Here is a 23,278-nt window from a genome sequence, read left to right as displayed (position 1 = left end):
CTGTTATACAAGTTTACAAATAAATAATTGTTCTTCATAAATTTAGGCCGAGATGTATTCTGCTACATGTCTTTGGTGAAAATAACCCAAATTAGGATGTATTTTTTAGTTTGTAGGAAAGTTATAGAGTTCACAAACTATGGTATAGATCTGAATATTGATCAATCCTGAAGTACTGACAGCCAATCTAATTTCTTGAGGTCCAAGAATGTCAGAATAGTAAAGATATCCCCAAACGACCCCTTTTTGCAGAGTAGACAGTCCGACGTACTTCATAAGAGGCATGGCGAGTTTTTTGAAGTTGTATTTTTTTGTCATAATTTTTCGGAAAATAAAAAATTAAAAAAATTATTTTCACTATTTTTTTTCTTACATACTGTCACCAGTGCAGTACAGCGTCATCATATAACTGGCATGGCGGTGAACAGGGACACTGACTGGTGACAGTATGAAAAAAAAATATATATATTTTTTAAAAAAATTTTTTATTATATTTAATTATTTATTACATTTTTTTTTATTTTTTTAAGATTTTTTTTCATATTTTACTATGACCAAAGTAGTACAATGTTACCATAGTAACATTGTACTACTTTGGGGAAGTGATCAGTATTTTTTTTTTTTTTTTACACAATTTGCTTATAGCAAAGAATTACTTTGCTATAAGCAAGCATTTACCTGAATGAAATCGATTCATTCAGCTTTTTTTTTTTTTTTTTTTTTTGTGCTTAGCTGTGATTTGGTCACAGCTAATCACATGACATGTGCATGTGATTAGCTGTGACCATTCACAGCTAGGCACTAGTATACAATGGATGGCATCATGAATGAAGCCATCCATTGTATACAACTGTCATGTGACCTGCTGTGATTGGTCACAGGAGATCACATGGTACCAGCAACGGGAGCCGGTACTCGGATCTGTCATCGGCCGTGTCCGAGGTGCACGGACGGTGACAGATCGCACTGCTGCGCCGCTCTGCATTAGCGCAAACTGCGCATGTGCGGGAGCACGCCAAATGGCGTGCACCCGGAGTGCAGAGACAGTTTTGAAGCCGCCAAACGGCCATTGGCCGGGCGGCTAATGGTTAACCACTACAATACTGGGAACTTTTACCCCCTTCCTGACCAGGGCAATTGTTGCTAAATAAACACAATAAACCCCAAAGCTTTTGAAAAAAAAAAGTGTTTTTCTTTGTTTATAAAATTTTGCAAATAAATAACCTTTCTTCAGAAATGTAAGTCAAAATGTATTCTGCTAGATTTCCTTGGTGAAAATAACCAAATACAAATTATACAGTATATATCTGGCAATCGATTAATCCTGATGTAGTGATGGCTAATCTCATTTCTTGAGGCCCAAAAATGTCAGGATAGTACAAATATCCCCCAAATGACACATTTTTGGAAAATAGACAGCCCAAGGTATTTAGTAAGAAGCATGACAAGTTTTTTGAAATTGTAATTTTTTTGTCACAATTTTTTGAAAAAGGAAGAAAGAAAAAGAAAAATTCACATTTTTTTAAACATATTGTCAACAGTCCAGTACAGCAATATCATATAACTGGTGTGGTGGTGATCAGGGACACCGATTAGTGACAGTATGTAAAAAAAAAATAATAATAATAATTTTTTAAAATTATTTCTTCTATGTTTTCTTTTTTATTACATTTTTTTTAACAAGTAACATTGTACTACTCTGGGCAAGTGAGCAGGATTTTTTTTACACATTTTGATTGGTTATACCAATGTATTTAATTGATGTTAACCATTTTTACTAAATTAAACTGATTCAGTGTCTTTTGTTGTGATTAGCTGTAAGTGGTCAAAGCTCATCACATGGTACCGATGGGCTGTGATTGGGTCTGGGGTGTTCCTGCTACTTTTCAAAGAACCCCAGCCCCAGGGAAGCCATCCCCATTCTACTGTGGAGCAGAAATTGCACCCTGTATTCCACTTGAGGAGTATGGTAAATGGGTAATAAAACATCAAAAAAATCATACATCCACTGGGGACTTTAAAGAGGGGCATATACTCGAAAGGCTTTGCAAACTTGCATTCTTTAAGACTAGTCCTGGTGAGCAGGTACGAATACAGGGAGTGGTGAAAGATAGCCCTGATACCATAATGCATGTAACATATCACCTAGATGAAGACATGGCCTTGTGTGAAGGGAATTGGGACCCCAAGGATGTAGACTGCCTAATCCCAGGAATTATTCTCTTCTCATTGGACAGTGCTAACAGAAACGCAATTTATGTTATATACATGGAGGATAACTTTATCTGATTTTCGGGTTGATAAATGGGATCAAAGGTGTGCTGCCTTCATAAAGAATCAGGTGTTCATGTTGAAAGGTTGGCTGCAATCAGGATATTCAGAGTACTTCCATTCCAGGGGCAAGAGAGGCTTAATGGAGACTGCCTTAGGAGCAGGGGGTGTGGTAATTGGTACCCTAAACACAATGGATCTGGAGGTGCTCAGAAACAAATTAGGAGGTCTAGCACAACATGTTGGGGAAGGGGTTAAGGTGCAGTTATATGTGGATGCAACTGCTTCACTGTCTGAGATAATGAAGAAAAAATTTACAGGATTGATAGCAGGATTGTCCAAGGTACATGAAGAAATCCAGCTTGCTTTGTCTTGCACCCAGGTACAATCAGAGATGTCCCAGGAACTCCGAGTAATGATTGCCTCTTTTTCAGCAGGACAGTTTCCACTCAATTTAAGAAAACAAGCAGGTAGGGTAGTATCCAAGTTTGCTATGAGTCATATGGATTGGTGGATGACTCAGTTCCATGGCTGTAAAAACCTATCTTGCACTGTCTCATCCCTGATTCCAGTTGCAGGGATTGAACATTGTGCATATACCACAGTCAATCTGGGTACTATCCTATCGGACTCTACCATTTTACATCCACGAATACATCATGATCTGATGGTTTATGAGTCTGGACATCCTCAGATGATTGATACTGATGGGTGCTGGAGAAAGGAAGGGGTTGTGTTATGTGAAGGTAAACAGGACAGGATCAGGAGACAGCAATGCTGGCACAAAGAAGGGTCATGTCTAATGGATGCTGAAGAATTGTCCCAACCTTATTTAAAATACTTGGGGCAAGGGTATTGGTGCTGGTATCAAATGTCTAGTGATGCCCTATATTCTACATACGGGTTAAATTGTACTCAGCGTGGCACATTACCTCGGGGAGTCTACTGTACATCTTCTCCTGTGCTTGGAATAGATATAGCAGGGACACAGGGATGTACTCCTATTACTGAATGAGGAAAGACAAAACAGAGGGCGCACAGGCCTAGTGCATTACCATAAAAAATGTTTAATAAAAAATAAAGTAGGTGTTGTACTCAAAAACGACAATATAGTCAAGGCACATCATAAAGAACAGCTGGGTCAACACCGCGCTGAGTAACAGTCCGCAATAGGGAGTTTAGACATCCTAAAGGCTGACGCGTTTCGAGGACTTGCCTCTTCCTCAGAGCCACTGTGGCTCTGACTATATGTGCCTTGACTATATTGTCGTTTGTGAGTACAACACCTACTTTATTTTTTATTAAACATTTTTTATGGTAATGCACTAGCCCTGTGCGCCCTCTGTTTTGTCTTTCCTCATTCAGTATATTTGGATTTCCCCGGTCCATTTGAGGGCAGCAAGGTGTGCATGTTCCAGGACATTCTTAATGTGGTTGTAGCCTGCATCGAGTCCATCCCCAAGCGCAGGAGCATTTGTGTTTGCTGGTTCTACGTACTCCTATTACCCCTGAGAAAAGGCTTGATATCAAACCTGACACCCCCATCCACCTACAGAAACTTCCTTTGGGATTTGGGTCGGAGTTAAAAGCTTGGTTATTGGACTTTGGGCAACAGGATGAGATTTTAAATGTGTTAAAAGATGCTGAGAAACAAGCCACCGTTCGACTCATCCATGATCAAAATAGATTAGTCCAGGTAAAACATGCTTTAGAAGGAGATGCTAAGGTATCCTGGTGGGAAGGTTTATTTGGGTACAGTCCTAGAGCCACAGCTTTCCTAAACATCTTACTCCACCCTGTTGTTGTCTTGATTTGTGTAACCCTGTTGCTCTTCCTGATGCAACTAATAATGTGCATCAGCATCAGGCGAATGAACACCAAAGCAGTAAGAATGTGTAACTGCTCTCTGATGAGTCTAAACCAACCCAGACAAACACAAAAGAATTTTGAACATTTAAGAAAGGACCCTAAAACAACATAAAGTTACAGGAAAATGAAACTCCTGTGTTTATTTTTTTTTTTTTTCTTTTCTTTTCTTCTTGGGGTTATTTTTGTTTTTCTTTGTTTTTTTTTGTATTTTTTTTCCATTTTTATTGTTTTTTTTTTGTTTTGTTTTGTTTTAGGGAGATGCCTCTAAATTGGAGTAATAAAGTGCAGTCAGGTTTATCTAAATTCTAAAAGTCTTTTCAATCAATTTCTTTTATACTCTCTCCATTTTTGAGTACCTGACCTGCAAATATACTGTTGATTACTAGTATGGCGGAGGAGTTGTCTATCTTCAAGTAACTGCTGCAATTTTTGCAATGTTTTTGTGTTTTAATGCAGTTACCAACAGTTTTCCAAGGCGACTATATATATTCACAGTATATATTATTATTATTATTATTTTATTATTATTATTTTTTTTTCCACCTTTTCTCATTTTTTATTTTTTTGTATGACAGATTCATTGCTCTTTACCAACCTAAAGTGAAATATGTAAAGTAAAAGTCGTAGTTGGAGGAGCATTAAATCTGTACCTTTTTTATTTTTATACCATTATGTTTATGCTTTTGCTTTTATTACTCTTTCCTTTCTTTCTTTTTCCTTATTTCATATAATTATTTAGATAAATGAGCTGTGAATTATAAGGCTGTGGCCTTCATGCCCGACTCAGCTTCAAGAGTCCAAGGGGGATCCACAGGCTTATAATTGCTTCCTGGAGACATCCCTCAATCTCTATATAGTTTCACTCCAAGCCCTGTGAGCAGGTGGGGAGAACCCAGGGACTGAGACCTGACAATAACAAGACAATAGCATCAGCCATACCCACCTTCAGGGGCTTTGGTAAATACCAGCTGTTGCTCAGACTCTGCATCCTGTAGGGATCCCACTTTACTTGCCAACATTAAGACCCCTATGCTTAAAAACCTTAAAGGCCAAGCAACTGCTTCACACTTGATTTCCCCCCAATAACATTCTCCTTCTCTTTTTTTGTATCCATGTATGATTGTCTGGAGGCCTGCCCTACCACCACCTGAAGAAACAACAACCATCATGTCATCTCTTGAGACAAGGGTGCAAAAGCTAGACCTTCCTCAACTATCTTTCACCATACTGAATAGTGCCATTTCACTGTCTGATCCAATCTTTGCAAACATCACACAGTGTTCCCAAGCTATGGGACTAAAGATACCAGGATCCCGCCATCGATGTTGGAGTTCCGTCCTTCCAAGGCAGAGGGGTGAGGAAACATCACAGCACAGGCATTCATGGTCCGAATGTGAGGTCTCAGAGGCACCAGGACTTCTTTGTTTACTACAGATAAGGAGTCCCATCGTGATCAAGAAAGAAGAGGAGGCCGCAGTGGTGGTGGGGGGTTGGGCCTTCTGGGTGGTCATGGGTGGGTACAAAATCATTGAGGGAGGGCATAGGTTTTCCAATGAACTTTAGGGGGAAATGTAATAGCAATTTTGGACCTACAGGTTATTGTGACTGTGGGGGGGTTACACAAATAACTCAATGGAGGTGAGGGGGATGGAAGGCAACTGGAATTTCCTGTTTTTCTTTCAACTAAACTGATGCCTTGCTCTGAAGCCCACCCATTGGAAGATAAAGGTGTGATTTACTTGGGTGGGTGGGTCTAGGGATGGTCTTTTGGAAAGTGCATAAAACAGCTTTCACAAGGGAGAAAAACCCTCTTTGTCCTGTGTGCCTAACGGAGCAAGACCTCACAAAATCAGGGTGTCTGTAATGTATCAGCATTGCTCTATTTTTCTTTTCTAATACCGTATTTTCCGGCGTATAAGACGACTTTTTAACCCCTGGAAATCTTCTACAAAGTCGGGGGTCGTCTTATACGCCGAGGTGCTGGGCTGAAACCTTACCGTACTTCCGTGCTGACGCTTCTGCGCATGTCTTCGGCAGCAGTAGACGATCGCGGACCACCATAGCTCGCAGAACTGCATGAGACGTCGGATGCAGCAGTGCTCGATTGAGCTTGACTGAAACTGTGATATGCAGAGAAGGGATACACATCGGGTAGCAGCTTCTGCGCATGTCACAGTTTCAGTCACGATCAATCGAGCACTGAACGGCTGCATCCGACGTCTCATGCAGTTCTGCGAGGAATGGTGATCAGCGATCGTCTACTGCTGCCGAAGACATGCGCAGAAGCGTCAGCTCGGAAGTACCGGTATGGTACTGCTGCATCCGACCTTGTCCCCTTCATTTCGGTAATTAATTATTAATATTATAATGTGGCAGTTTTGTGCAATTTATGGTACCGCTCGGATCAGGGAGAGCTGACCCACCCAATCCAAGCAGGCTTTGTATGCAGTGTGCACAGAAAATACTGGTACATCGCTTGCCGTGATTGGTTGGAAGAGGGGTAGTCTTATACGGCGAGTATAGCCCAAACCCTCTATTTTAACAGGAAAAGTAGGGGGGTCGTCTTATACGCCCAGTCGTCTTATACGCCGGAAAATACGGTACTTCCTTTCTTATAGTCATCTCTCTATACTGTAACATCTAATATTTTTTCTCATGTAATATCAATTGATTGATTATATTAGTAACTATTTTTCTTCTGTATAAATAAATTAGATTTCCTTTTTCTTTTTTCTCGGCACGGTGGTTATTGGTTAGAAATAATCTATAACTGAGAGAGAGGCAACAAGGCCTGATTCTGTTGTGGGCAAAAGGTTGTAATCACTTATTGTTTTTATAATCGATAGAACCAAGTAAATAAGTGTGGGAGAGAGAAAAACGCCAAAACAACAAGTACATTGAAAATGCTGAAAAAGCCTCTAAAGAAATTGCAATTTTCTAATGGTGAATGAGATTTCTTGATATGTTTTAAAAGTGATTTGATAGTTTGCCGAAAGTAATTGTGAAATGACTGAAATTTGTAAATATAACTGGCAGGTCATCAAATTGAATTATTAAATAAATGATTGTAGGACAAAATACTCCAATTATACACAAGAATAACAGTATTTTTTAATGATCCCCATCAAAACTACTGAGAAAAGGTATGATTTCTATCAGTACTATAATTCTCTACAGCTATTCAAATTGTTTGATCTAGCCATGCTTTGAAAGCTATCTGCAGGCTTATCCAATATTCCTGAACCACTTTGAAGTAGAACTTGATAAAAGAAACATAAGAAACATAGAGAACAATAACTTGTTTTTATCATTTTGCAAATGATTAGAAGGAAAACAAAGGTGAGGGAGACTTGGAAACACAACCTGTGCAAAAAAACAAAACAAAAACATTTAAGATGAATTGTATGTGGCTTTGGGTGAATTCTAGAATTAGTTGATAATTTTAGACTAATTTCAGCCACTATCCATAACATGACTTCAAGTGGCCTTTTTTATATTTGGCACTGGACTGTTGCACCTGGACAGCGGCTCGTTTCTAACCCGTATCAGAACCAATCAAAATAAATGTTTTCTAATGCCCTGATTTGTATTATCTATAATATGTACCAATATGTGTTTTGTAAATTATTTATTATTTACTATTAGGTTTGTTATGGTGAAATCAATAGAAGACATAAAAGTATCCTATACTTCACCACATTACCATGCATCGTGTTTACTTTGATCTTCACTCCCTACTTACAGCATTTTGCTCAAAGGTCTTTACCACAACACCTGCACAGAAATTATTTATGAGCAAGCACAGAACAAGCTTTGAGGATTATTTACTTAAGGCTTTCATATACAGTTGTTTTTTCTATCGGAAACCCTGTTCTTACCCATGTAAGTCAACATGAATGCAAACACAGTTTAAGACCTAATGCACACTGACCTTTTTTTGCTAATGTCAAGCACTTAGGCATTCATTTATTTAATTGTCCAGAATAATAATTTACTCTGCCCATTGACATGAATTAATACTCAAGCGCTAAATGCCCCGAGCGTCAACGTGTGTTTAAAACACATTTACAGGCATCAAACATTTTTTCTGCCAAAATGCTGCTGTTTCTGGACATGATGGCAGTGGGTTTTTTCTGCCTCTAAATTCCTCCAAATGCCTATATGTGCACATAGGCTAATATATAAGGGTGTTTAGTGGCAGAAAAAAAAATTATAGAAGCCCTTAAACAGCATCAACAATGTCCAGTGTGCATGAGGTCTAAAACAACTCAAGAACAGCAAATATCAGCTTAGAGACATTTGGAAGCAACTCACAGACAGATCATAAGCCATGCAGTAACAGGTCAAAGCAATGACAAAGCATACTATATTTGACTTGCTGCTAAAACATGTATATATGAATTCTAAAGACTGAAAATTCAATGGCAAAATTCACCCTTTTTTCCTGTTTTTTCTGTGTATATGAGCATAACACAGGATCAACAGGATAAGAAAAAATTGATCAATCAGATTCTTGATCCTACTGTGCAGGAAAGATAAATATATTCCAGGTACATGAAAACAATAGATGCTCCCAGTTTTACAGTTCATATTCTTTAGTAGAAAACCTGTTCCTTGTCAGTATTTTGTAGTGAGGGACCCTTTCTCCGTGTTTAAGCAGTAGAATATATTTAGCTGATTTAGGCCCCATGTACACGAGACACTTCTGAATGATGGAAACTGACTGCTGGAAAATGTAGGTTAAAAAATGTCTGTTTAGCCGCGTTTGCATAACGCGTTTAGAAGCGTTTATGTGTGTTTGAGTTTAGAAGCGTTTTTTAAAGCTAAGCACAGGGGAACCTCCCAAATGCCCAGAATGCACTGAAAAGTGGTAAATTATTAACTATTTAAGACTGTTTCAGATAAATACAGAGAGTAGAAGAAGAGACAGCAGTATGTGTTGAAATTAGCTTAGGTGTGAGTTGCTCATAACCATTTCTTTTGTTTCCAAAGGTGGGAAAAGTGTCTGGTGGAGTGAGTCATTAAGGCCACCTGGCAAGAGGTCTTCATGAGGAATTTGAGGTGTGAATGGTCATTAACATATCTTTTGTTTCCAAGGGTGGGAGAGGTCTGAGGTGTGAATTGGTCATTCCAATGTGTGACAAGCTTGGTAGGAACATCCTGTTTTCAGTGTTGTGTCCATCTGAGCACTTTGAAAACGTTTTGCATGCATTTTTCATGATGAAAAAAGGCTCTGGACAGCATCGGGAACTGGAAGAGTTAAAAAAAAATTTCAGACGCAAACGCTTATAAACGTGATTTGCCGCATTTAGTCACGTTTAGCCACATTTACAAGCATTTTGCATTTGAAACGCTGATAAAATCGACTGCTGAACGCAAGTTTTCTGCATTCAAAAAAAACGACTGTAAAGTCAAATGCCTGTAAACGAAGATGTGTACATGGACATATAGGACATATACATTAGGGTGAGTTCAGGGGCTGCTGAAAAAACGCTGAACAGCTCCTAAACGTGAGTTTATCAGCTGCAGTGTACATGAGCCCTTAAACAGAAATTTCAGCTGGGCTTTAATGCAGCTTCAATTCATAGAATTTGAAGTCTTACTGTGATTGAAAAGAGAATGTAAAATGAAGTCAACATACATATACAGTACCGTACATATGCAGAAACATACTCATACATACCTGTAATGTAGAAGATGTTTTCTCCATGTTGCCCCAACTTAGTACCCAGACTTGGTCATGTGACTTATCATAATGCAACTTCACTGGAATGGGATCTGTGTTCACTGCCTAGAAAAAAAAATAAGTACATACTGTATGTCATTTAAGTTATTACTTATAAATAAACACAACCTTTCATGTAGTGTTTTTTAGTACTGTATGTCTGCAAAGCAAAGATGGAGCAAGTCATAATTTGTCTTTTACATTAATGACTTCAGTAATCTAAAATCTCATAGTTGCTAAGGTTACCAAATTGTGTGCGTTAATAATGATGATGATTTTATAAACAGTAGGAAAAAAATCTAAATTTTTCCTCTATGAATATGACTTCAGTAACCTATAACCTATTGGATTTAAGTGCTAATTTGTAAAGGAAACCTATGCAGAAAAGAAAATATATTTTTAGGACAAACAAGGTGAAAATGTATAAATTCTATTCTATACCATGTCCTGCTTAAAATAGCAGCAATTATTATAATTCTGGAAATCTTATTTAATTTTTTTCGTGTTTTAATGCACCAATTCTAGTCCCTGTGCATTATTTCAATGGATTTGGTAGCAACAAAGATGGCCCCATACCATTTAACCACTTCATTTCGGGAACTTTTACCCCCTTCCTACCCAGGCCAATTTTCAGGTTTCAGCACCCTCACACTTTGAAAGACAATTGCGCAGTGATGCCACACTGTACCCAAACTAAATTTGTATCATTTTATTCACACAACTAGAGTTTTCTTTTGGTGGTATTTTTTTTTTGTATTAACAATTTTTATTGGTTTTCAAATAAGTAAATTATAAACAGAACAGAGAGAAACATCGATGGCATAACTACATATAATCATGTCCAATAGAATCATACAAAGTCATACAAAATCAGTGCAGAAACAATCAGGATCTTAGATTCGAGCCGGCAAAGAGGAAATGAAGGAATCCCACGGGAGCCAAATCAACTCAAATACAGCAGACAAACAATTATGTAAAGCAGTCAAATACTCCATCCGTCTTACTTCAGCAATAAGTTTGTACAAAGTCAGCAGTGTGGGGGGAGTAGAAGATAACCAACCCATAGGAATACTTCTCCTGGCCGTGGTCAACACGTGAGCAGTAAGTTTTCTGGCTGGATTAGATAGACCCGGGAATGGCAAGCCCAGCAAAAAATGCAGAGGGTCAAAAGGGAGCGAGGCATGCAGCATTGATTGCAACAAGGAACGGACATCCTCCCAAAAAGGAACAATAGATTTACAAGTCCAAAAAATATGATAGAGAGAACCTGAATCCTTACCACAGCGCCAGCAGACAGGAGAAGCACTCGGGTTGAAAGCATGAAGAACCTCAGGTGTTTTGTACCATAACATCATAATCTTATAAATGTTTTCCTTAAAAACCACACAAACAGAAGATTTAGATGCATTTACCCAAATATTCTTCCACGTCAGTAAATCAATATCACGTTGTACAAACTGAGACCACCTACGCATGTAAAGGTGAGTTTCATTAGATAAAGGGGATGCAGCCATAAGAATTTTATAAGTATTGGAGATAATACCCCTTTGGTGGGGGCTCTGCATACATAAACGTTCGAAGGGTGTAGGCTTCCCCAGGATCAATGAGGGTGATAGAGTAGAGAAAAAATGGCGTATTTGGAAATATATATATAGGTGATGAGGAGGTAAAGAAGCTTTTTTCTGGAGATCCGGGAATGAATGTAATTTACGAGTCACCGGATGTACCAAGTGACGCAATTGAAAAAGGTTAGATACCACCCAAAGAGACATCCGAGATTTGGCCATATTGTCTGGCAGGTTAGGGTTGTAGAGGATATTTGTCAAAGGGGAGCATTCAGAGGCTAGAGTAAATTGAGTCTTACATTTCTGCCATACCGTCAATGAAAATTGCATGGGACCAAGGAATAGATGGCGGAAGGAAGAGATATCCACTGCCGCGGTGGACCAAAGAAGGGAACAAGGATGAACTGGGGACAGTTGTAAAGATTCAATCTCAGTCCATGTGTTGGGAGGGTGTTGCGTGGACCATGACAGAAGAAAACTAAGGTGAGTTGCATAATAATACTTGATTATATCCGGCGCTCCCAGACCTCCCCTAGAACACGGAGAAAGCAGAACAGAACGTGCAATCCTGTGCCGCATATTGTGCCAGATAAAGTGTAGGAAAGATTTCTGAAGCGAGTGAAGCTTGGACATAGGAACGGGAACGGGGAGAGTTGCAAACAAGTACAAGAGTTTGGGTAACACGGTCATTTTTAGAACGTTAATGCGACCGAGAAAAGAGATGGGCAAGGCATCCTAACGTTTCAGAGAGCGAGAGATTGTTATAAACAAAGGGGGGAAATTGGCCTCATATATGGATTGGTAAGAGAGAGAAATATTAGTACCTAAATATTTTAAAGAGTGTGTGCACCACCGGTAGGGAAAGGCTTCCTGAAGCGAGGACAAAACGATAGGTGGGATATGTATTGGGAGTGCCTCAGTTTTGGACGTATTGACTTTGTAACCTGAAATAGCCCCAAATTGTTTCAAGGACTTATGCAAAATCGGTAAAGAAGTATGGGGACTCGTAAGCGTGAGAAGAATGTCATCTGCAAATAACGATAATTTGTACTCGTGGGAATGTGACTGTATCCCGCGAATATCCGGGTTTGACCTAATAGCGATGGCTAGAGGTTCCAGACAAAGAATAAACAGTAAAGGAGAGAGTGGGCAGCCCTGACGCGTTCCGTTTGACATCTGAAAGGGAGGCGAGAGAAAAGAAGCTAATCTGACCTGTGAAAGGGGGAATGAATAGAGTGCCTTCAAAGCTGCTACAAATGGACCTTTGAAACCAAATCTCTCCAAGACCATGAACATATAAGGCCAGCTTAAACGGTCGAAAGCTTTTTGAGCGTCCAAGCTTAATAACACTGTAGGGGTAGAGGACCTGTTAACCAGATCAACCAGATCAATAGTTCTCCTAGTGTTATCTGCGGCATGTCTGGCAGGTACAAAGTCCACTTGATCCCTATGTATGATCTTGGAGATGATTCCGGACAATCGGTTGGCTAAAATTTTGGTAAAAATCTTATAATCGGAATTGAGTAGGGCAATGGGGCGGTAGTTGTCCACGATAGAATGGTCCTTATCGGGTTTAGGGATGACCGAGATATATGCACGGGAGAATTCAGTCTGAGGTATAATTCCCTTAAAAAGATTGTGATATAGAGAGAGGAGATGCGGTGCCAGAATACCAATAAATGTTTTATAGTAGGAGTAGGGCAATCCGTCCGGTCCCGGAGCTTTACGAGAAGGGAGAAGTTTGATTGTGTCCAGTAATTCCTCTAGGGTAATGTCAGCATTAAGGGTGGCAGTGTCCGAAGGTGAAATACTCGGGAGTGACAATGTATCAAAAAAATTATCAAATAATGACTGTGTGAGGGGTGGGTGCAGGTCCGGGGTTAAACAGTTATACAATTTCCCGTAAAATGAGCAAAAAAGAGTTGCCATAGCCCGAGGATCGTAAGTGGGGCTTCCATCTGGCTGTATTAGTAAGTCAGGCATCGTGGAAGGGGACTGAGCTTTGAGACGATTGACTAACATACGATGGGGCTTATTGGAAAATTCATAGAATTTCTGCTTGACCCAAAGGAGGGATTGAGCAGTCCTACTGGAGTCAAGAGCTTTAACCTGATCCCGTAGAGAAATTACCCTCTGGAGCCCAGGAATAGATGGCTTAGCCAATAACCGACCTTCCGCCCAAGATAGCTGTTGTATGAGGGAAGCCCTAGCACTCGCCGAGGACTTTTTTAAACGAGAACCCATAGAAATACAGAGCCCTCGAAAAACCGCCTTGTGAGCCTCCCATAGAGTTGAGGAGGAGTTTACGGAACCAACATTATGGGTGAAATAAGTATCAAGTCCCTGCGATAATTCATCTCTAAGATGGTCTGTGGAAAGAAAGGTCTCATTAAGGCGCCAATGACAAGGTTTGGATATAAGAGGGGGGAAAAAAAGGTTTAAAGTCAAAGAGGCATGGTCGGACCAAGTAATGGGATTAATATCAGAAGATACCAGAAGTGGAAGCAATGGAGCAGAAACGAAAAAATGGTCTAGGCGAGAATAACTACGGTGAGGGGTAGAGTAAAAAGTGAACTGTTTATGGAGAGGATGTTTAATCCGCCATGCGTCAAAGAGATGATGCTCCCTAATTAATCTACGAAAGGATTTTGAAGAGGAGCATTGCCGCTTCGAGGGAGAGGACTCAAAAAGAACCTTCCTGTCTTTATGGGGGGAAAGAATCAGATTAAAATCTCCCCCAACTATCACCTGCGAAGTGGAAAAGGAATCCAGTTCGGCGAGTGTTTGGGATAGAAATTGCAATTGGCCTGTGTTAGGGGCGTATAAATTCAGCAGAACTATGGGAGTCTCACCAAACATACACTCCAGAAGAATGAAACGACCCTGTCGGTCAACTTTGGAGGAAACAACCCGAAGGGAGCAATGTGACCCAATCAAAATTGCCGCTCCGGCCTTCCCAGAAGGATCAAAAGCCGAGTAGGCACGGGGAAAAAATCTCGAGGCAAAACGAAAGGAGCCTGTAGATTTGAAATGGGTCTCTTGGACAAAAATGATATCTGCTCCTGAGGATCGAAATTCCTTCAAAGCCATCCACCTTTTTTGAATAGAGTTGAGGCCCTTAACATTGTATGACAGAAACCTCAAAGCCATTATAGAATAACAGTGGCTGGGCTACATGTATTAGCATGACAAATGGAAAAATTACCATCGATGTAGTAAAAAGAAAAAAAACAGAAAACAGAAAACATAACACAACAGAAAAAAATACACAATGAAGAGCAGGTATCCGCAAGGATATAAACTTGGGAACGTCAACTAAGCCCAAGTCATCTAGGCTATTGGCTAGACAGTATCGAGGGCAGCACGACATCCGACACTTCCGGGAGGACGTCAAACCCGGCCAGAGAAAACAAGAACAAAATAAAATAAAGTGCACCCAGCAAGGCTATGGCCGAACAAAACACCCGATTCGGCATAAAAGGTCACCCCTAAAAATCATCAGGCAGGAGGGTCGCTTGATCGGGGAGGGCGTGGACGTTGCGGTGTGCGTCTCCTCCGACCTCCGTGGACTGGTGTCCATATCTTGGAAGGGGTGGCAGAAGGACGGGATGGAGTAGGCGGCGGCGAGGACATATCATCAGGTAGAGGTGGAAGTCCCAACTGCTTAAGGAAAGAATCCGCCTCTTGAAGATCACGGAGGACAACATGGGTGTTGTCCCTAACAACCACCAGCTTAAAGGGGAACCCCCAATGATACAGGACACGATGATGTTGAAGATGTGTGGTGATCGGCTTAAAAGCCCGTCGCTTAGCAAGAGTAATCGGAGAAAGATCACAGAAGAGTTGGAGTTTATCACCTTTAAACTCCAAAGAAGATTTGTGGCGGGCTGCTGATAGTAAGGCTTCTTTACTTTGAAAGTAGTGGAAGCGGACTATAACGTCACGTGGACTGGTTCCCTCAATCGGTTTAGGGCCCAGAGAGCGATGGGCCCTATCCATCCGCCAATCTGCCTCTGGGACCATGGGGGCAGTAGCGATGAAGAAGGACAGTAGATGGCGGTGCAATTGAGCATCAGCAACAGATTCGGACAAACCACGTATACGGATATTTTGGCGCCGTTCCCTGTTTTCCAGGTCCTCTTGCTGGAGCTGCATTTGGGACATGGAATGTTTCAGATAGGCATTATCTTCCTCCAAAACGTGAACGTATTGCACCAAATCATCAAACTTACTTTCCAGCTTATCCGTGCGGTCCCCAATCTGGGCTATTTCCCCTCTGAGCTCATTAGCCAATTTTCCCACTTCAGTGGCTATAGAGGCGGTAATGTTTCGTAAAAAAATTTGCAGCTTGTCGTCTAACGCGGAGATTGTGAGCAGAGGAGACGACTTTGTCTGCTGAAGATTCAGACCAGGGGCTGGGAGACCCCCTGGAGTAGGGTTGTCCATAGCCTCTCCTGCTGTCAATTGGGGGTCATGATCCCCCATGTGTGGAAGGATCGGAGCAGAGGTTTGCAGCTGTGCTGGAATTATACAGGGTGCAGTACCCTCCGTGGCCGCTAGAGGTCCGGGATCGATCCTCGGACCTCTATCCTCACTAGAGGCCGGGGATTGCGGCCTATATAGGAAGCGCCGCAGAGGCGAGGGCCGCGGGTCCTGAGGCTGCGGGGAGGGGGGCTTCCAGCGCCCTATCTTCCCCATAGAAGCCTCTCCCTGGTGCTGGGCCGGGTGCTTGGTGAAACGTGACTCACCCGAGGCAGAAGATCAGCTGTAGTGCGGAGCGGGTGAGTCACTCCTGGCCGGGGATGAGCGGAGCTCAGCAGAACACGTCTGCCATCATCCCTGGCCGCGCATGCGCCCTCTTTTGGTGGTATTTAATCACCACTGGGGTTTTTTATTTTTCGCTAAATTAACAAAAATAGCCTGAAAACTTAGAAAAAAACAAGTTTATCTTTGTTTCTGTTATAAAAATTTTCAAATACAGTAAATCATTGTTCTTCATACATTTAGGCCAAGATGTATTCTGCTACATTTCTTTGGTGAAAATAACCCAAATCAGTATTCATTATTTAGTCTGTAGGAAAGTTATAGAGTTCACAAACTATGGGATATATCTGAAAATTGATCACTCCTGAAGTACTGACAGACGATCTAATTTCTTGAGGCTCAAAAATGTCAGAATAGTACAGATATCCCCCTAATGACCCTTTTTTGCAAAGTAGACAGTTCGATGTTTTTTATAAGGGGCATGGAGAGTTTTTTGAAGTTGTAATTTTTTTGTCATAATTTTTTGGAAAATGAAGAAATTAAAAAAATTATTTTTTTTTTACATGCTGTCACCAGTGCAGTACACTGTCATCATATAACTGGTGTGTCGGTGATCAGGGACACTGACTAGTTACTTGTTTTTTTGGTTTTTTTTTATTATTTCTTTTTTTTTTACTATTTTCTTTTCACATTACACTATGACCAAAGTAGTAGAATGTTACCATAGTAATATTGTACTACTTTGAGGAAGTGATCAGTATTTATTTTTTTTTACTACATATGATTGGTTATATCAAAGAATTTCTTTTCTATAAGCAAGCATTTAACTAAATGAAATCAATGTATTCAGGTTTTTTTGTTGTGATTAGCTGTGATTGGCCACAGCTACTCACGTAATACAAATGGGCTATGATTGGCCCAGTCTGTGCATGTGATCACTGTGACCGATCACAGCTAGTGAAACAATTGTATACAATGGATGGCATAAAAGGAAGCCACCCATTGTTTACAACTGTCATGTGACCTGCTGTGATTGGTCACAGCAAGTCACATAGTACTGGCAAGGGGCTGGTACACAGATCTGTCATCGGCTGTGTCCAAAATACGCAAGGTGCGATCCAGGAAGGACATCATAAGACACCCACCTGGATCAATGAGAGTCCCGCCCAGCCGTCATTTTCCTATTGGCCGGGCAGGAAGTGGTTAAAATCATACACATTTTAATTATGCCATGGAAGGAGAGCAGAACACACAAGGAACAGAATCAGCAAACTAAATGTACCCAAGACTCCCAACAGAGTTTTTGGAGCAATAGGAGGATGTAATCCACACTGAAATTAGACAATAATGCTCAAAATGATCATGCTACTTTTATGGTCTATTTTTTTAATTGTAAAATAATAGGATTTGTTATAAATGGAAGTCTACACACTCAAATCTAGGTGGTAATAGTGTCTGTAGTTGTGTTCTATAGAGTAACAATATTTCAAGTTCATCCCAAATGAGGGGCAGTGTGGAGCAGCACAGCTTCCCAAATACAAGCAATATTTAGACTGCCAGTGCTATTAAAGTGTGAAAAGTTACTGCAACAAAGTAGAATTGTAGTTAATATACTAAAGGCAAAGAGTCTGCTCAATTTGCAAGGAAATTTGTTCCAGAGTTTAGTAAATGTGGTGAAGTTTCACTTTGCAAAGATACCCAATGACATACACAGAAAATAAAAAAAACTGAATTTTTGTTTGTAGCAGAGCTTCACCTCATTCAGTAAGCTCCGGGTAAAATTTCCCTTGAAAAGTTGAACTTCATTTGTAAAGTGAACAGCCTATTCACCTTCAGGAAATCAACCCTATAGATTATAACACCACATCTGAACAATCATTTGACAAAAAAGCTGTCAGTCAACAGTACCGTTCTACCCTACCATTTAAAATAAACAGATGGCAGCACAAATGTGCATTTTCCTAGAACGTATTAACCAAACAGGATGTTTGGACAATCTGGGTTGGTAATGTTTACTGCAATGCAGATATGGAGTCTTGAGCATGTAATGCACACAAAACATAATGTCTTATTTAGCAAAAGTAAATAAAACCTCTACAGCAAAGTGTCCTTGGAAATTATCTCAAAATGTTAGCAAATGTGTATGTGTATTATATATAATGTATCCATACCAATATTGGGTTAGATAATCAGTTTACATGAAATCTCATTTAACAGATGTAAATAATTTTATAATTAGAAATATATTTTAGTTAGAAGGAAATGTTTGGTATTTAAACCATTGAGTGTGTTGCAGCACACAAACTAAGTAGTTTTCCACTTCAAAGGTCTGGCTTTTTGTTGTCCCTTATCACATCTCATATGAGTTGTAAAGAGCAGCCTTCTTTGAATCTTCCAATCAGGCTGTGCCCAATATACATTTGCTAGGTACAGTGACCAATTAGGGAGCATTATATTAGCCACAGTACAGAAAGCAGGGGGGAATGTAATGGTTTGTCACCAAGCTATGGACCCTTTTTTTGTGTTGGACATGCACCAGTCACCATGACCAGTCCTGAAGTTGCGAGATAAACTAACTTCATACTGGTATTGTATATTGTATTGTAAATATGTGGGTAATTTGTAAATATACAAACCAAGGGACTTATATAAATACTGTTTAGCATGTAATTTGTATATATTATGAAACCCTATCAATAAATGCATATTGCAGATGGAACTACCTCTTTTGTGTAAGAACTCTCAGATCTAGCTGGGCATATGTATATACTCCTACAGTGATTGGTGTGTATTCACATACATGTAACCTAGTTAACAAATGCTTGCTTTATTCAAACCAAATTGGTACTTACATTTGGCTGTAAAAACATTTTATTGCATTTCTCTCTCATCTAATATTCTATACGTAGATGCTAAAATGCTGATATGATGCTGCACTACATATAGAACCAATAGTTATTAATGGATTAGATGTTTCTAATTTTTTTATTAATTTTATAGGGATAGTCACATTCAACTGTGCATTGTGTTCCACTAAGTATGTCTTATATTTGTTTTATCAAGTGACAGACCTTGTAAAAAAAATCTGTTCTACAGGTTATCTCTAAATGCAATATATATAAAGGGAAAATTTGATGGACATTTAACCAGTATAACATTTCCAGTATTCCTGTACTAAATTCCTTTTCTTGTTTGTCAAGGAAGGTACCAGCTGGCTAATTAAGTACAGCTAATTTAAACTAATGATATAGATCCTCAGGATAATGCACTAATGACTAGTTGAGATTGCTGATGACACATAAGAGCACTCTTGGGCTGTATCAACAAGACTTTCCTATATCCCAGCTGAACAAGCCTTGCAGCTCCCCAAGAAAATATAGCAGTTGTTTATCCTGGACAGGCTTTATTAAATGTACTATGACACCTGGAGCCAGTAAATTAGTTCATTAGCTGGACAGTACTCTTTTTAACTGTCCATTGATATATATGGCTACTGATGCAGAGGAAGTTCAAACGTTAAAGCATTATGTTTTTATGGGCCAGTTTATGTGTATATTATATTAATTTGCATTATCCAGTCTTATAATTTCAACAAAACTTTACTTAAAAGTGTCCACTGACTTAATGGATAGGCATTGGTTCAATAATGTATGATACCTTCACCCACACAAGCCCAGTTGGTGATGATGCAAATATGGTCTAATTGATCATGTTCAGTGGTAGCATATGGCAGTTCTGTGTTTAGGGTGGATCCCAAAATCAATAAACAATATATATTTATATATATATATATATATATATACATATATATATATATATATATATATATATATATATATATATATATAATAAATGTGTGAAAATCATGGTGGAGTTTGATATATGTTTATACTCACTGGGGCTGATTTACTTATGTATTTGAGGATGTTTACACAATTATCTGTATGCAGATTAATTTCAATTATCCAATCATGTGCAGATGAGTCAAGTAAATAGGGATATTTCTTTTTAAACATTTTAAATTTTTTTTTGTTAAATCGAACTCGTTGACCCTGATTTACTAAAGAGTGAAGTGATCCCTGTCCATTTGAAACATCTAATCACATAGTTACATAGTTAGTCTGGCTGAAAAAAGACAAAAGTCCATCCAGTTCAACCGTAGAAAAAAAAAAAGTTATAATCCTCCACCCACAGTTGATCCAAAGGAAAGCAAAAAAAACCCCCAGCAAAGCACGATCCAATTAGCTCCTGCTGGGAAAAAAAGTATTTCCTGATCCCCCGAGAGGCAATCAGATATTCCCTGGATCAACTTTAGGTATAAATGTTAGTATCCAGTTATATTCTGTGTATCTAAGAAACAATCCACGCGTTTTTTGAAGCAATCCACTGAGCTGGCCAGAACCAACTCTTGAGGGAGTCTATTCCACATTTTCACAGCTCTCACTGTGACGAAACCTTTCCGTGTTTGGAGATTACATTTCTTTTCTCCAGACATAAAGAGTGCCCCTTGTCCTCTGTGATGACCTCAGGGTGAATAACTCTACACCGAGTTCACTATATGAACCACTGATGTATTTATACATGTTGATCATATCCCCCTTTAATCTCTTCTTCTCAAGAGAGAATAGATTCAGTTCCTCTAATCTTTCCTCATAGCTGAGCTCCTCCATGCCTCGTATCAGTTTAGCTGCCCTTTTCTGTACTTTCTCCAGTTCCCCAATGTTCTTTTTGTGAATTTGTGCCCAAAACTGAACTGCATATTCCAGATGAGGTCTTACTAATGATTTGTACAGGGGTAATATGACATCTCTCTGGAGTCTATACCTCTTTTAATACAAGAGAGGATTTTGCTCGCTTTAGAGCCGCAGCTTTGCATTGCATACCATTATTAAGCTTGTGATCTACCAGAACTCCCAGATTCTTCTCCACCATTGATTCCCCCAGTTGTACCCCTCCCCCCAGTATGTATGATGCATGCATAATCTTAGCCCCCAAGTGCATAACCTTACATTTATCAACATTAAACCTCATTTGCCACATAGTTGCCCAATTAAAGGGAATTAAAAAAATTCAAACTTCTCTATATATTATTAGAAATATGTATTGAATATAGCTTCTTCTAAGTTCACTTCATTTCATTTCACTGCATACATTACTAAATTAGGTCCAATGTTTTTTACCCTTTAGGGCTCATGGACACCTTTATGTTTCCTTGCTATTGCAAACCTCTCCTTTCTAAAAGGATGGTAGAATATTTGTCATGTTGACTGCATCAATGCTTTTAGTCACTGACAAAAAACAAAAGGCGACAAAAAACTCCAAAGGTGATGCTTTAAATGCCTTTACTTGTTACCAGTTACTCATGAGGTCTGCTGCTAAAATTATTGCTCTCACTTTGACGTTCATGGTGATGTCTCACATGTGTGGTGCGATTGCTTACATATTTTTTTTACTCTGTAATTTTATTTTTTTTAACCACTTTTATTGCCATCACAAGGGATGAACAACATCCCTTGTGCTATCTGGGGCAGTGACAGGTCCTCTTTATGGAGAGATCTGAGCTATATTAAACCCCAGATCTCTCCTCTTCTTAAAAGTATCTGATCAAGCCAAGATCAGTTTGGTCAGATGCCTTCCCAAGTCAGTAGTGGCTCGGTTACATCTCAGTGAAACCAGAAATGAGAAAATACTTGCTTACGGTTCTTATATCATAGAGATAATCGGGGACATTCCAGTCCTCAATTATATCTATGGTAAGCTGGTAGAATTGCCGGTTTCCATTGCAAGCTCCTCAGTGGAACAGGAAAGTCCAAAAAAACACCAGAAGGTGGAGAAGGGGTCCCTTCCTCTGCATATAAAAGCAATCCAGCAGCTAATTAGCCACTAGTATTGCTTTTACATTTTTCAGCATTGTCAGTTGAAAAGAACAATACTAAGATGATGCCTGCAGCTGCATGCAGGCATCATCCTAGTAAAACAACTTCAACCTGGCGACGTACAGATATGTTGCAGAAGCTGAAGGGGTAAAACATAATTAAATTAATTTTAAGCACCTGAATTTGAGGTATCAGCCTCTTGCAGTTTACTGTATAGCATTTATGAAAGAGCTCAGAAAAGGGGGAGGGAACCAGGGCAAGGAGCAATTCTTCTGTGCTACAGTGCAAGGTGTATGCTGATAGAAGGAGAATGCTAAGTGAAAGGTAATTTAGCCTGCTGCTTTTCCTTTCACTAACGAATTACAGTATGGGATGGGGAGGAGATCTTTAGGTGAAAGTGGAACTGCAGCATAGAAAATCAGGTCCACTCATTTTGGGCTGTGCAGTGGGGCAGAGATGTGCAAATCTGAAGGAGGAGGGCTGGAAAGAGAGAAATACAAATCCTTTTGGCGGGTAAAACAGCCTTCATATACAGTATGTATTTCATCTGTGTATTTACAGTAGCTGTTTTCCTAGAGATTAGATTTAAATAATGTAATACCTAATCAATAAATGTATTGCTGATTTGATGCTTCATTAGGGTTTAGTGATGTTTTAGTTGCACTCACAATAAACAAATGTTAAGTGACTAGAACCTTCAACAATGTCATGATTCAGGTACTATTAACATTAACTGAGCATGTTGCTTAGAAAAGAGATTCTCTGTGAAATCATCTGAGTTCATGGTTGTAACCTGTAATCTTAGGGAGTTTTCTCAATTTCTTTCACATTCTATTACTATGGTGATAAGCAAAAGGCACAATAAATCTCAGAGCATTTATAGGCAGTTCTAAACTTCAGTCAACAAGAAAGCAGTATTTATGGGGATATAAATTTTATGGAATTGAAATGTTCCAGAACTTAGACAAACATATTGTCAGTTTAATTAAACAGTTCTTTGACATAAAATAGAAATTAAAAATCATGCCATCAAAATGTCCAGAAAGGTCCTGTTCACAACATTGTAGCAAATTACAAACAATTCTGAATAGGAAAGAATGGGCATATGCTCAATTTATGATTCAAATAGTTGACTGGATCCTAATAAATAAAGCCCAAATAACAGAACCATTGCAGTTATATAGCGAACAATATTGTGGGCTGCTACA

General features: G+C 39.4%; 1 protein-coding gene across 2 annotated transcripts in view; it reads right to left on the bottom strand.

Annotated features, from left to right (window-relative positions):
* Nucleotides 1-23,278, bottom strand: part of FSTL5 (follistatin like 5) — an 841,716-nt gene that overhangs the window by 50,746 nt on the left and 767,692 nt on the right. For both annotated transcript variants that reach the window (XM_089670377.1, XM_089670378.1), the window contains one exon: nt 9,824-9,931. In XM_089670377.1, the coding sequence (XP_089526503.1) occupies nt 9,824-9,931 (108 nt within the window). The remainder of the gene's footprint in view (nt 1-9,823; nt 9,932-23,278) is intronic.

Source organism: Staurois parvus, unplaced genomic scaffold (assembly GCF_062004578.1).
Source record: "Staurois parvus isolate SC_StPar_1 unplaced genomic scaffold, SC_StPar_1.0 ptg000090l, whole genome shotgun sequence".
NCBI lineage: Eukaryota > Metazoa > Chordata > Amphibia > Anura > Ranidae > Staurois > Staurois parvus.
This window is presented reverse-complemented; position numbering and strand designations above follow the sequence as displayed.